This window comes from Oncorhynchus mykiss, chromosome 16 (assembly GCF_057628025.1).
Source record: "Oncorhynchus mykiss isolate SJ-2025 chromosome 16, ASM5762802v1, whole genome shotgun sequence".
In the NCBI taxonomy this organism is placed as follows: domain Eukaryota; kingdom Metazoa; phylum Chordata; class Actinopteri; order Salmoniformes; family Salmonidae; genus Oncorhynchus; species Oncorhynchus mykiss.
In genome coordinates, this window is record NC_143037.1 from 26,096,600 (window position 1) to 26,108,922 (window position 12,323).

The following is a 12,323-nucleotide window of genomic DNA, read 5'->3' on the forward strand; positions in this document are numbered from 1 at the left end:
GGAGAACATTGAGAACCCGTTGTATGCTGAGGTTCGTGTGATAGCTGAGCCTGACCCTGAGCCCGACGCTAGCGCCACACCTGCTAATACTTTATCAGTCGAGGTAGGCACCATTTGAAAAAACAAACATTTAGGGGCTAGTTATAGTTCACATCTAAAATAAAAGCTGGTCAGCTTGTTTTCATTTTCATGGGATAGTTAGTTTTTTAAAGTTTTAGCTGACTTTTGACATAGGGCGAATTATCCCTTTAAATGTAACTCAAACAGACTGACAAGTTTTGATTTTGAGGTGAACTATCCCTTTAAAATATCAGCCAATAGAGTAAAATCTTTACAGTTCAGGCTTTTATACCATTTTTCTTCTGGCTGACATTTTAGGGGGCCTTTGAGAATCCAGGTGAGGAACTGACTCCCGAGGAACCAGTCGCCGACGAGTCACTAAAGGTATCCACGGAGATGATAAAGGACAATTAGACGTGGATACTACTCTGTACTTTGTGAAAATGATATATGATGATGAGTACTGTCATGTTTTAATTGTAGTGTACAGCTCTCTCTGTGTATACCATTACTATGAAAATACTGTAAATATCATGCGTACTTGAATATGGTCATATGATGTCTATGTTTGAGATATAAGTTCTTGTTAATTTACCTGAATGCCAATAATTGTTTCTTTCACACCCCCCTCTTCAGTTCGAACCCATTCCTGATGACAATGCCGACGGCAGTTTCATAAACCCAATGTTCTCGGTGAGTGTTCAAGAAATACGAGTGCATTCCATTCTACAGTAGAATATGTGTTTTATTGTTTTCGTATGTGCTTTGGTGTGTTGATGTCATCTTTATGCATAATGGCAGTGTAATATAAGTTGTAGACCTCGGTAGAATACTTAATAATACTTTCTAGTTTCAAATAAACTCCAAGCTACATCAAGCACACGCACGTCCAACACTTTCAAAATCTTTAAACGCACAAGATCAAATACTGTCTGTCTTCATTCTACTGCTCTTTCGACAGGATCCCACTTACCCATCCACCCCAGCAGACTCCTTCATTTGACCTCCACACCAGGCAAATCAGTGGACAAAACAACAGGACTAAACACTGGACTGAACACTAGGACTAACACTGGACTAAACGGAACACTAGGACTAACACTGGACTAAACGGAACACTAGGACTAACACTGGACTAAACGGAACACTAGGACTAACACTGGACTAAACGGAACACTAGGACTAACACTGGACTAAACGGAACACTAGGACTAACACTGGACTAAACGGAACACTAGGACTAACACTGGACTAAACGGAACACTAGGACTAACACTGGACTAAACTGAACACTAGGACTAACACTGGACTAATCATACCTCCCCCACCTTTCCCTGGTTGGAAAATGGGTTATTAAAGCTAACCTACTGTCATTTTTTCCTCAATATATTTCATGATGCAATGATGTGCCAAATATGTGATTTAGTGGATTGTTATCGGGTAAGCATTAGAATAATGTCTCTGTAGGAGCTGATCCCTCGTCAGTCTTGTGGAATACGTATAATTTAAAGGTAAGATTTGAATGGAGAAAGCTGATCCGAGAGCAGTACTGCCTTTCTTTTGATCCTATCAGTATGGACACATTCTCCAACGTAACACTGAGTGAACATGTTACATCTTCAGCCGTTGTGAGAACAATGCATCGTTAAAACACTCATAAGTTCCATTGCTATCGGGAAACTGGGGCCCAGAGCAGTTAAAGGAAGTGATGCGATAGTGGGTGAACGGTAGAACGGATGTTTCTAGAAGGATGTGCCTTAGTTATAAGTCTTTATAACTAAGGCTATATTTTTATGATTACAATCTGTGATTAATGATATTTGATTGACTCTCGTCATAAAGCGAAACAAACTGTTGATGTATATGATGTTGTAAATTATCTTGTTTGATACTGTATGATTAAACCGTTTGTTGTTGAGTTTCATAAGTGTTCTTGGAGATGAACCTTGGCAACCAGGCCTTCGATTTCTTCATCCCATCAATTATGAGAAGGGCCCTGTGTATTGCTTAATAATGTCACATGACCTGAATTTTTTTGCTTTATTTAAAGCTTTTTCATCAATCTGTCCCCTTTTTTCTTATGTCAGATGGTCCAGCACCATCCGCAGACAGTTTCTTTCATTTTTTGTATAATTCTCATTTCTAGAAAAGGCTTTAAAAATCCAGGTCATGTGACATGATTAACCAAAACACAGGGCCATAATTATGAAATATGAATTGTTTGGATGAAGATCAACATGGGTGGTAATTATGTTAGTATTAGCAACAAGACATTGGCCACCACACCCCAATACAGTAGACTACATATACACATATACTCTCTCCCTCTCTCTCCTTCCCCTCTCTCATTCTCTGCATCCCTTTTTGTGTTTGTGTCTGTCCACTCCACACATTTGCCAAGCAATCAGCATAGAGACTCACACTGGTGTCATCTGAGTAGGATGACCCTGATACCCATGTTTGCTGTGACCCACTGAACATGGCTGCTGTGCTCCCTGCTCAGCCATAAAAGCCTACAGCCCTACACTAACCACATAGCCACGCCTTAATGATTACTGATGGGGTAACAAAAGCAATGACTACAGCACTTTGCAACTCCCTTCCCTTCCTCTTCTCACCTCTCCTCCCCTGTCCTCCTCTGCCTTTCCCTCCTCTCATCCTGCCATCATAAATGTCTTATCACATCAAGGCTTCCCCTTTGACTGAGTGGACTGTAACTACACTCCAAAAGGGTTCTTCAACTGTCCCCATAGGAGAACCCTTTTTGGTTCCAAGTAGAACCCTTTTTTATTCCATGTAGAATCCTCTGTGGAAAGGGTTCTACCTGGAAACCCCAAAAATTATACCTGGAACCAAAAGGGTTCTTCAAAGGGTTATCCTATGAGTGTAGGGCACTAAAAGAGAGAGAGGGAGTAGATGGAGGACAGAGTGGTTGGTTAAGGGATAAGTGGAGTGATGGTGCGGTGATGGAAGAGTGGAGGGATGGGGGGCAGAAAAGGAGTGAAGTAGGGGGACTGGTAAATTTAGAACCATAAAGGTGCTATCTAGAATCTAAAAGGGTTTTTAGGCTGTCCCCATAGGAGAACCCTTTGAAGAACCCTTTTTATTTCCAGGTAGAACCCTTTTGGTTCCAGGTAGAACCCTTTGGGGTTCCATGTAGAACCCTTTCCAGAGGGTTCTACCTGGAACCAAAAAGGTTATCCCTATAGGGACAGCCGAAGAACCCTTTTGGAACCCATTTTTCTAAGTGTGTCATTTAGCAGACACTCTTATCCAGATCGATTTACAGGAGCAATTAGGATTAAGTGCCTTGCTCAAGGGCACATCGACAGATTTTTCACCTAGTCTGATTGGGATTCGAACCAGCAGCGTTTCAGCTACTGGCCCAACGCTCTTAACCGCTAGGCAACCTGCCACCCCATAATGACTCATAGGCAGGCATGTTTTAGTTCTACTACCCCCACATGTCAAATCTGCTTATCAGCTCAAGCATGTCACAATCAGCAGCATTGGTGAAGCAGCTAGAGAAAGAGAGGGAGGAAAGGGGTGGACCACAGATCCTGCATCCATGCGTCTGTATGTGTGAGAGAGGGAGAGGGAGAGCGAGAGGAACGGCCTGAGTGATATGATGAAGATAGACAGATAGGGGGAGGGAGGAGCCTGAGCGAGAGATAGAAAGGGAGGACCAGCGAAGTGCAGTGCTGCACGCGTGTCTGTGTGAGGAGGAGGAAAGAGTGATACAGATAGCAGGGAAGCTAATGGCAGGTTTACACAGGAATCAAGACACAGCGCTAGGCACCAAACCAAAGGAGAAAAAGGAGGGATTGCCAATGCACACACGCCCACACAGATACACACCACAGACAGAGCAGAGCATGAATAAGGTAAGGATCTTATTCTGTTTCATTTATAATTATTCTGGCAGACGTCTCAGCAGGAGGGAAGGATTCAGCAATGAAAGAGATTGAGGGATACAACGTGTGTTCACCTTTATGTGAAAGCTGCAGGGATGCTTAGCCTTGTGTGTGTTCTTGTGAAACCTGCTAGGATTCTCCAAATGCTAGATTTTACAAAAACAAGTGTAGTGGGTTCATAGAATGCCATATGTAATCTTTAAATCAAATCTATTTAGTTTGCTATAGCTGCTTTATGTTAGATTTGATATTAGAGGTTGCATTGAATGCCATGGAACTGTAGGTTGAATGATACATTTAGTATGTCTTTGTGTTCTGTGGGAGGGGGGGGGGGGGGTCCATGTTGATAAGCGTGTGCTGTGTTAATGCAAAGTCAACTTCTCAGACTAATTATATCCATTGATACAAATTGCAAAGATGTATTATGAAATTGCAAAGATGTATTATGAAACATCAGTAATGGAATGGCAAGGACACACATTGCATTCTTACCTTGCATGACCGCCCCTGCTCTCTTTGGCCTGGAATGATTCAATACATGACCTTAGAGTGATCTGGTCATCTCACGATATTTCTTTTTTAAATACTACAGCATATTTTGAAACCACTTGCCATAAGCCATCACATTGCTTACACCAACTCGTTGCTTTTGAGACACTTTAAGGGACAGAGGAAAGAGGTTTGTTTGCAGACCGAGCAGTCAACCATTACTTAAGGATAACAGGTGAGGCCGGGGGCTTTGTCACACACACACACACACACACACACACACACTGGGTAGAAGGGCAGATGGTGCCAGGTTTGTGTTTTGAGTGACCTTGCCTTCCCCCTCTCTGGCATCACCCACAACAACAGATAAATCATCCACTCTTCATCTGACTCTACAGGCAGTCAAACAGGTGGTGAGGGAGAGAGAAAGGGATGGCGAGAGAGAGGAAAGAGAGGAGAGTGCATGTGTGTTTGTGCGTGACACCACCCTTGGCATTGACAGAGAGATGGGGAATGGAGAGAGATGGAGGAGAGAGAGAGAGTGAGGGAGGGAGAGGGAGGAAGAGAGAGGGAGAGGTCAACAACAAGGGGTCAAAATCTGCTGAATGAAGACCGTGCTATCATATAATACTGTGACCTTAGCTGAGGGGGTTCACCATCTGTCATAGAGACAGGCACTATGAAAGGCTATTGTATGTCTACGCAACGTAATGATGAGTAACCTTGCCTGAGACCTGAAGACTTGTGTCAGAGCTAATGCTTATAGGCTTTGTCTCAATAGGCTGATGTGGTCCTGAGACACAAGACCGTAACTACAGGAGTGAGCTATAACAGATTTGAAGAAAATATCTTAACGATCTCTTTAAAATCTGTTCACACTGCTTATCATTTAGGCCTCTGAAGTTTGAACAGACAACGATTTTGGCTTTTAACACTGTCGCAACCATGTCCATTAGCCCGATGCTTAGGGACTTGGCTAAAAGTACAGACCTCTTTGTCTAATGCTTAGTCTTCTGGACCAGATGATAATCCTCTCACCACCCTCACTACAAAACTACTGCATGCAGCAATATAGTATAGTGTGCATGTAACAGAGTGCCATGCCACAGATGGTACTAACAGATTGTAGTCCAACTACTATTCAATAGACAGACCACTCTGTATTAGAAAGTCATTCCTCTTGTCCAGGACCATATAGCCAGTAAAACATGTCATGTTGTTCAGTGGCAGGCAGACAAATGTCAGTGGGAGGAGGCTGTCCACTCTAAGCTCTCCTCTACTGCTTGTTATCAGAGTCCTGGAGAGGGGAGGGATGGAGGAATGTAGGGGATGGACAGAGAAGATGGCGAGGGAGGGAAAGAAGGTAAGGGGGAAGGGCATAGAGGATGGTAGGGAGTAAGAGAGGGAAAGATGTGGGCATGAAAGAAGGGTAAGAAGGAGAGGGGTAGAGAGGACGTGTAGGGAGAAAGAAAGAAGAGGGATGGGGAGGATGAAGGAGGGAGAGAGGGATAGAAAGATGGGTTGGGAGGTAATGAAGAGGAATGGGGAGGGCGAATTGAGGAGAGAGAAGGGATCCAGCTTTTGTCAAATTAATATCAAAAGTATAATTTTTAGCATTTTAGCTAACCCTAACCCTTTCCTAACCTTAACCTAATTCTCATAACATGCTACATTCATTTTCCTAACCTGCTGCGTAAATTATAACCTGCTACGAAAAGTCAAATCTGACGTTATTTTTACAAAAGCTGGATCCCTTCTAGCCATGACCGAGTAAGAGGGGGCCTGAGAGGGAGGCAATCTGTAGAAATGACTGATTTTCTGAGCAGAGAGGTCAGGGCGTCATGGCCTGGTTTATTCAGATAGAAATGGACGGTCTAGATTGGAACAGACATGGCTTTTTGTTGAAGTGTATATAACCATATTAATGAACTGCAAAAATCTCTGAAGCTGGAGACTCTTACTACCTCCCTCATTAGCTTTAGCACCAGCTGTCAGAGCAGCTCACAGATCACTGCACCTGTACATAGCTCATCTGTAAATAGCCCATCCAATCTACCTCCTCCCATACTGTATTTACTTATTTATTTATTTATCTTGCTCCTTTTCACCCCAGTATCTCTACTTGCACATTCATCTGCTGCACATCCTACCATTCTAGTGATTTATTCCTATATTCTAATTACTTCGCCACCATGGCCTATTTATTGCCTTACCTCTCTTATCCTACCTCATTTGCACATGCAGTATATCGATTTTTCTACTGTATTATTGATTGTTTGTTTGTTTATTCAATGTGTAACTGTTGTTGTTGTATGTGTCAAACTGCCTTGCTTTATCTTGGCCAGGTCGCAGTTGCAAATGAGAACTTGTTCTCAACTTGCCTACCTGGTTAAATAAAGGTGAAATCAAGGAAGACCTCTTCCTAAGGCAACCATGACCGTTTTTATTATACTCTCTAGCTTGTCATTGGTAGGCGCAGAGTGATTTGTTACCTCTTCTAGGAATAGAAGTATCAAATCAAAGTTTATTGGTCACGTACACCAGTGGCGGTCTGTTCCGTTTATGATATTTTCTTTCATGAGCATGACCTTATTTCTACTACAGCATCCTGGATGACTGTCATTCATATTCCATTCACCCAATTCAAAGTAACATCGCTAGGTTTAGGCTACTACATGATACTCTAATTTTCCCTATACCCATCATGAGGATGGTACAACCTAGCCTATGAATGGAGGTTTACAATGTAGGTGCACACAAGTCGAGAGAAACATTTGAGATGACCGTGACACATGGACAGGCAGTGACACATTCAATACCGCCTTGCACACTCTTGCCTGCATCTAGCTTAGCTAGGGTGTAAGGATTAGTCCATCAGTTGCAAACAAGTGTTTCTATTGGACAAATTCTGGTATTTTTGTCTCCGTTTAGTTTTCTTCCGTTTAAGAAACGTTTTTCAACAGAATCGGTGGAATGTATACACCCTTGATAACGCATAAACACAGTTCACTTTCATAGCAGCCACGTTGTATTCTTTCTAGTCTCTATGCACTCTCCTCCTCCCCTTTTCCCTTCAATTGTGGACTTTAATGAACAACACATCAGCTATATGTGACCAGGCGAAAAAGCCTTTCCAAACCATGTCATAACCGCTACACACAGTCTACATCGTTGTCCCCATATTAGCTAAAGTAACGTCCTAGTCAACATAGCTAATAGAACTAATGCGTTAGTAAACCCACTACAATCATGCAGTAACGTTAGTGTATAGTCAGTAAGCAGTTACACTGGCGTGCCCCAGTGGTAATAAATTAATAAAACCTAAAGCTTAACTTAACTTGACTTGGAATGAGTGTATTAATGCCTTCTCACATGTATCAGGTTTATCTCTGAATATGAGGAGATGTTAATTATTTGCGTTGAAAAGATGTGACTTAAACTCAGTTTGTAATATCCCTGTAAAAGATATGATCACATATCTTGGTTTTAAATTTAGCAAAGATCAGAAAGAAAGGGCCAACTTAAATGTCTCTCCTATTGTAGAGAAAATTGGAAAGAGATTTAACTCCTGGTTATTAAGAGATATTTCTTTATCTGGACGTGTACTTTTATCACAATCTGAAGGTCTGTCCAGATGAGTTTATACCTCCCTTGCCTTGGATGTTCCTCTATCAGTCACTAAAATGGTTGATACTAAATTACTTAACTTCATATGGAGGAATTAACCTCATTATTTAAGAAAAGCCGTAATATGTAGCACCCAAAGTGAGGGAGGGTTGAATGCTCTGGATTTTAGAACCTCTACTATAATATTTAAGATTAAATGGATACAAAACCATTTAAGGAAAAAGGATTGTATTTGGAATATCATCCCTAATTTAATATTCCAACAGATTGGTGGTCTAGAATTCTTACTAAAATGCAACTTTGATATGGGTAAAATCCCTATTAAGCTTACAAACTTTCATAAACATTTTTTTTCTAACTTGGAACCTCATGTACAAACATAATTTTTCCCCACGTAGGTATACAATATGGAATAATAAAGACATAAAATACAAAAACAAGTCTTTTTTTTCCAGAACTGGTTTGACAACAACATTATTTGGGTTAAACAATTATTGAATAATGATGGACAACTATATGATTATCCAGCATTTATGAGAACACACAATGTTACATTCACTCCTGAGGAGTATCAAACTGTTGTTAGAGCTGTCCCTAAAGGTGCTATTCTTCTTTTAGGAGAATATAACACTACTCCAAGTGAAACTATTGAGGAATTTGTAGCCTCAATACAATTAGAAGGAATTGACATTTTAAACTATAAATGTAATAACATGTATATAAGGAAACTATGTCAAAATGTTACTATTCACTCTGCTAAAATGTACTGGAATGCAGCCCCAGGACAAGTGAACTGAAACAAAGTTTCGTTGTTGTCTGGTAAATATTGTATATCTAATAAGGTGAAAGAAGTATCATACAAACTCATTCATAGAATCGACCCTGTAAAGACCTTTATTCTACACAGATTTAAAATAGTTATTGATAACAAATGTGTATTTTGTGGTTGTGACCCAGAAACTCTTGACCATCTATTTTGGGACTGCTCTTATGTCAGAAGATTTTGGAGTGAGTTAGAAGATTTTATTTTAAAAGAAACAACTATTAATGTTAATTTGAGAGACTCTGGTGTTATGTTTTATTTTGATCCAAATAATATGGACCCTGATTTAACTTTCATTGTTAATTTGTTTATCTTTCATGGAAGATTCTTTCTCCATAAAATGAAGTGGGCAGAGAACAAACCCCTCTTCACATTATTTAAGATAGAATTTATTCTCTGATCCTGTGATTGGGTGGACACCATGTCAGTTCATGCTGCAAGAGCTCTGATAGGTTGGAGGACGTCCTCCAGAAGTTGTCATAATTACTGTGTAAGTCTATGGAAGGGGGTGAGAACCATGAGCCTCCTAGGTTTTGTATTGAAGTCAATGTACCAAGAGGAGGACAGAAGCTAGCTGTCCTCTGGCTACACTATGGTGCTACCCTACAGAGTGATGTTGAGGCTACTGTAGACCTTCGTTGCAAAACAGTGTGTTTAAATCAATTATTTGGTGACGTGAACATATTTTGTATAGTTTTATCTAACAAGGATTACTTTTTCAATGTTAATATTATTGATTTTCATGAAATTCACTGAGGAAGATGGTCCTCCCCTTCCTCCTCTGAGGAGCCTCCAGTGGCATACACAGATTTGCAGACGTTATTCAGGTGCAGCAAAATGCTTGTGCTTCTAGTTCCAACAGTGCATTAATAATACCTAGCCAATAACAATTACTAAACAATACACAAATAACCAAACAAGTTCTAATGAAGAAAGCAATTTCGTTCTGATATATATATTACGTGTATATATATATATGGTCGGAACTAGAAGCACAAGCATCTGCTAACCATGTGTATGTGAAAAATAAAATTGGATTTGATTTGAAAATGTTTTTTATTTTTAATACATTTGCAAAATTTTCTAAAAACCTATTTTCGCTTTGTCATTTTGGAGTATTATGTGTGTATATATATATATATATATATATATACATGTATATATTACTTACAGCTGTAATCGCAGCAAAAGGTGGCGCTACAAAGTATTAACTTAAGGGGGCTGAATAATTTTGCACGCCCAATTTTTCAGTTTTTGATTTGTTAAAAAAGTTTGAAATATCCAATAAATGTCGTTCCACTTCATGATTGTGTCCCACTTGTTGTTGATTCTTCACAAAAAATACAGTTTTATATCTTTATGTTTGAAGCCTGAAATGTGGCAAAAGGTTGCAAAGTTCAAGGGGGCCGAATACTTTCGCAAGGCACTGTACATATGAGATGAGTAATGTAGGGTATGTAAACATTATATAAAGTGGCATTGTTTAAAGTGGCTAGTGATACATTTATTACATCAATTTTTCCACTATTAAAGTGGCTAGAGTTGAGTCAGTATGTTGGCAGCAGCCACTCAGTGTTAGTGATGGCTGTTTAACAGTCTGATGGCCTTGAGATAGAAGCTGTTTTTCAGTCTCTCGTCCCCGATTTGATGCACCTGTACTGACCTCGCCTTCTGGATGATCGCGGGGTGAACAGGCAGTGGCTCGGGTGGTTGTTGTCCTTGATGATCTTTTTGGCCTTCCTGTGACATCGGGTGGTGTAGGTGTCCTGGAGGGCAGGTAGTTTGCCCCCGGTGATGCATTGTGCAGACCTCACTACCCTCTGGAGAGCCTTACAGTTATGGGCAGAGCAGATGCCTTACCAGGCGGTGATACAGCCCAACAGGATGCTCTCGATTGTGCATCTGTAAAAGTTTGAGTGTTTTTGGTGACAAGCTAAATTTCTTCAGCCTCCTGAGTTAGAATTAGCCCTGGTGTGCCTTCTTTTAACCACGCTGTCTGTGTGGGTGGACCATTTCAGTTTGTCAGTGATGTGCACGCCGAGGAATTCAAAACTTTCCACCCTCTCCACTACTGTCCCGTCGATGGTTAGGGGGCTGCTCCCTCTGCTGTTTTCTGAAGTTCACGATCATCTCCTTTGTTTTGTTGACATTGAGTGTGAGGTTATTTTCCTGACACCACACTCTGAGGGCCCTCAACTCCTCCCTGTAGGCCGTCTCGTTGTTGTTGGTAATCAAGCCTACCACTGTAGTGTCGTCTGCAAACTTGATGATTGAGTTGGAGGCGTGCATGGCCATGCAGTCGTGGGTGAACAGGGAGTTCCGGAGAGGGCTGAGAATGCATCCTTGTGGGGTCCCAGTGTTGAGGATCAGCGGGGTGGAGATGTTGTTTCCTACCCTCACCACCTGGGGGCGGCCCGTCAGGAAGTCCAGGACCCAGTTGTACAGGGCGGGGTTGAGACCCAGGGTCTCAAGATTGATGACGAGTTTGGAGGGTACTATGGTGTTAAATGCTGAGCTGTAATCGATGAACAGCATTCTTACATAGGTATTCCTCTTGTCCAGATGGGTTAGGGCAGTGTGCAGTATGGTTGCGCTTGCGTCGTCTGTGGGCCTGTTGGGGCGGTAAGCAAATTGGAGTGGGTCTAGAGTGTCAGGTAGGGTGGAGGTGATATGGTCCTTGACTAGTCTCTCAAAGCACTTCATGATGATGGAAGTGAGTGCTACGGGGCGGTAGTCATTTAGCTCAGTTACCTTAGCTTTCTTGGGAAGAGGGACAATGGTGGCACTCTTGAAGCATGTGGGAACAGCAGACTGGGATAAGAATTGATTGAGTATGTCCGTAAACACACCAGCCAGCTGGTCTGCGCATGCTCTGAGGACGCAGCTGGGGATGCCGTCTGGGCCTGCAGCCTTGCGAGGGTTAACACGTTTAAATGTTTTACTCACATTGGCTGCAGTGAAGGAGAGCCCGCAGGGTTTGGTAGCGGGCTGTGTCAGTGGCACTGTATTGTCCTCAAAGCGAGCAAAGAAGTTCTTTAGTCTTTCTGGGAGGAAGACATCGTGGTCCGCGATGGGGCTGGTTTTTCTTTTGTAGTCCGTGATTGACTGTAGACCCTGCCACATACCTCTTGTGTCTGAGCCATTGAATTGTGACTCTACTTTGTCTCTATACTGACGCTTAGCTTGTTTGATTGCCTTGCAGAGGGAATAGCTACACTGTTTGTATTCGGTCATGTTTCTGGTCACCTTACCCTGATTAAAAGCAGTGGTTCGCACTTTCAATTTTGCACGAATGCTGCCATCAATCCACGGTTTCTGGTTGGGGAATGTTTTAATAGACGCTGTGGGTACAACATCACTGATGCACTTTATCCCCTTACACTTGTGTCTATAAGGTAGTGGTTTTGGAA

At 41.7% G+C, this 12,323-nt stretch overlaps 2 protein-coding genes across 4 annotated transcripts in view; both read left to right on the plus strand.

Annotated features, from left to right (window-relative positions):
• The window catches only part of lrp2b (low density lipoprotein receptor-related protein 2b), a 116,031-nt gene extending 114,053 nt beyond the window's left edge, over nt 1-1,978 (plus strand). Inside the window, exons 80-83 of the mRNA XM_090202411.1 lie at nt 2-103; nt 379-444; nt 697-753; nt 1,022-1,978. Coding sequence (XP_090058537.1) covers nt 2-103; nt 379-444; nt 697-753; nt 1,022-1,063 — 267 coding nt within the window. The 3' untranslated portion in view covers nt 1,064-1,978. The remainder of the gene's footprint in view (nt 1; nt 104-378; nt 445-696; nt 754-1,021) is intronic.
• A 1,587-nt stretch (nt 1,979-3,565) lies between these two features.
• mpp3b (MAGUK p55 scaffold protein 3b) overlaps nt 3,566-12,323 on the plus strand; it is a 31,432-nt gene continuing 22,674 nt past the window's right edge. Inside the window, exons 1-2 of one of the 3 annotated variants that reach the window (XM_036946616.2) lie at nt 3,625-3,944; nt 4,629-4,698. The gene's annotated coding sequence lies outside the window, so the exon portion shown is untranslated. Of the gene's footprint in view, nt 3,945-4,628; nt 4,699-12,323 lie in introns of all 3 variants that reach the window. The other 2 variants (XR_016487198.1, XM_036946617.2) reach the window with 2 other exon arrangements.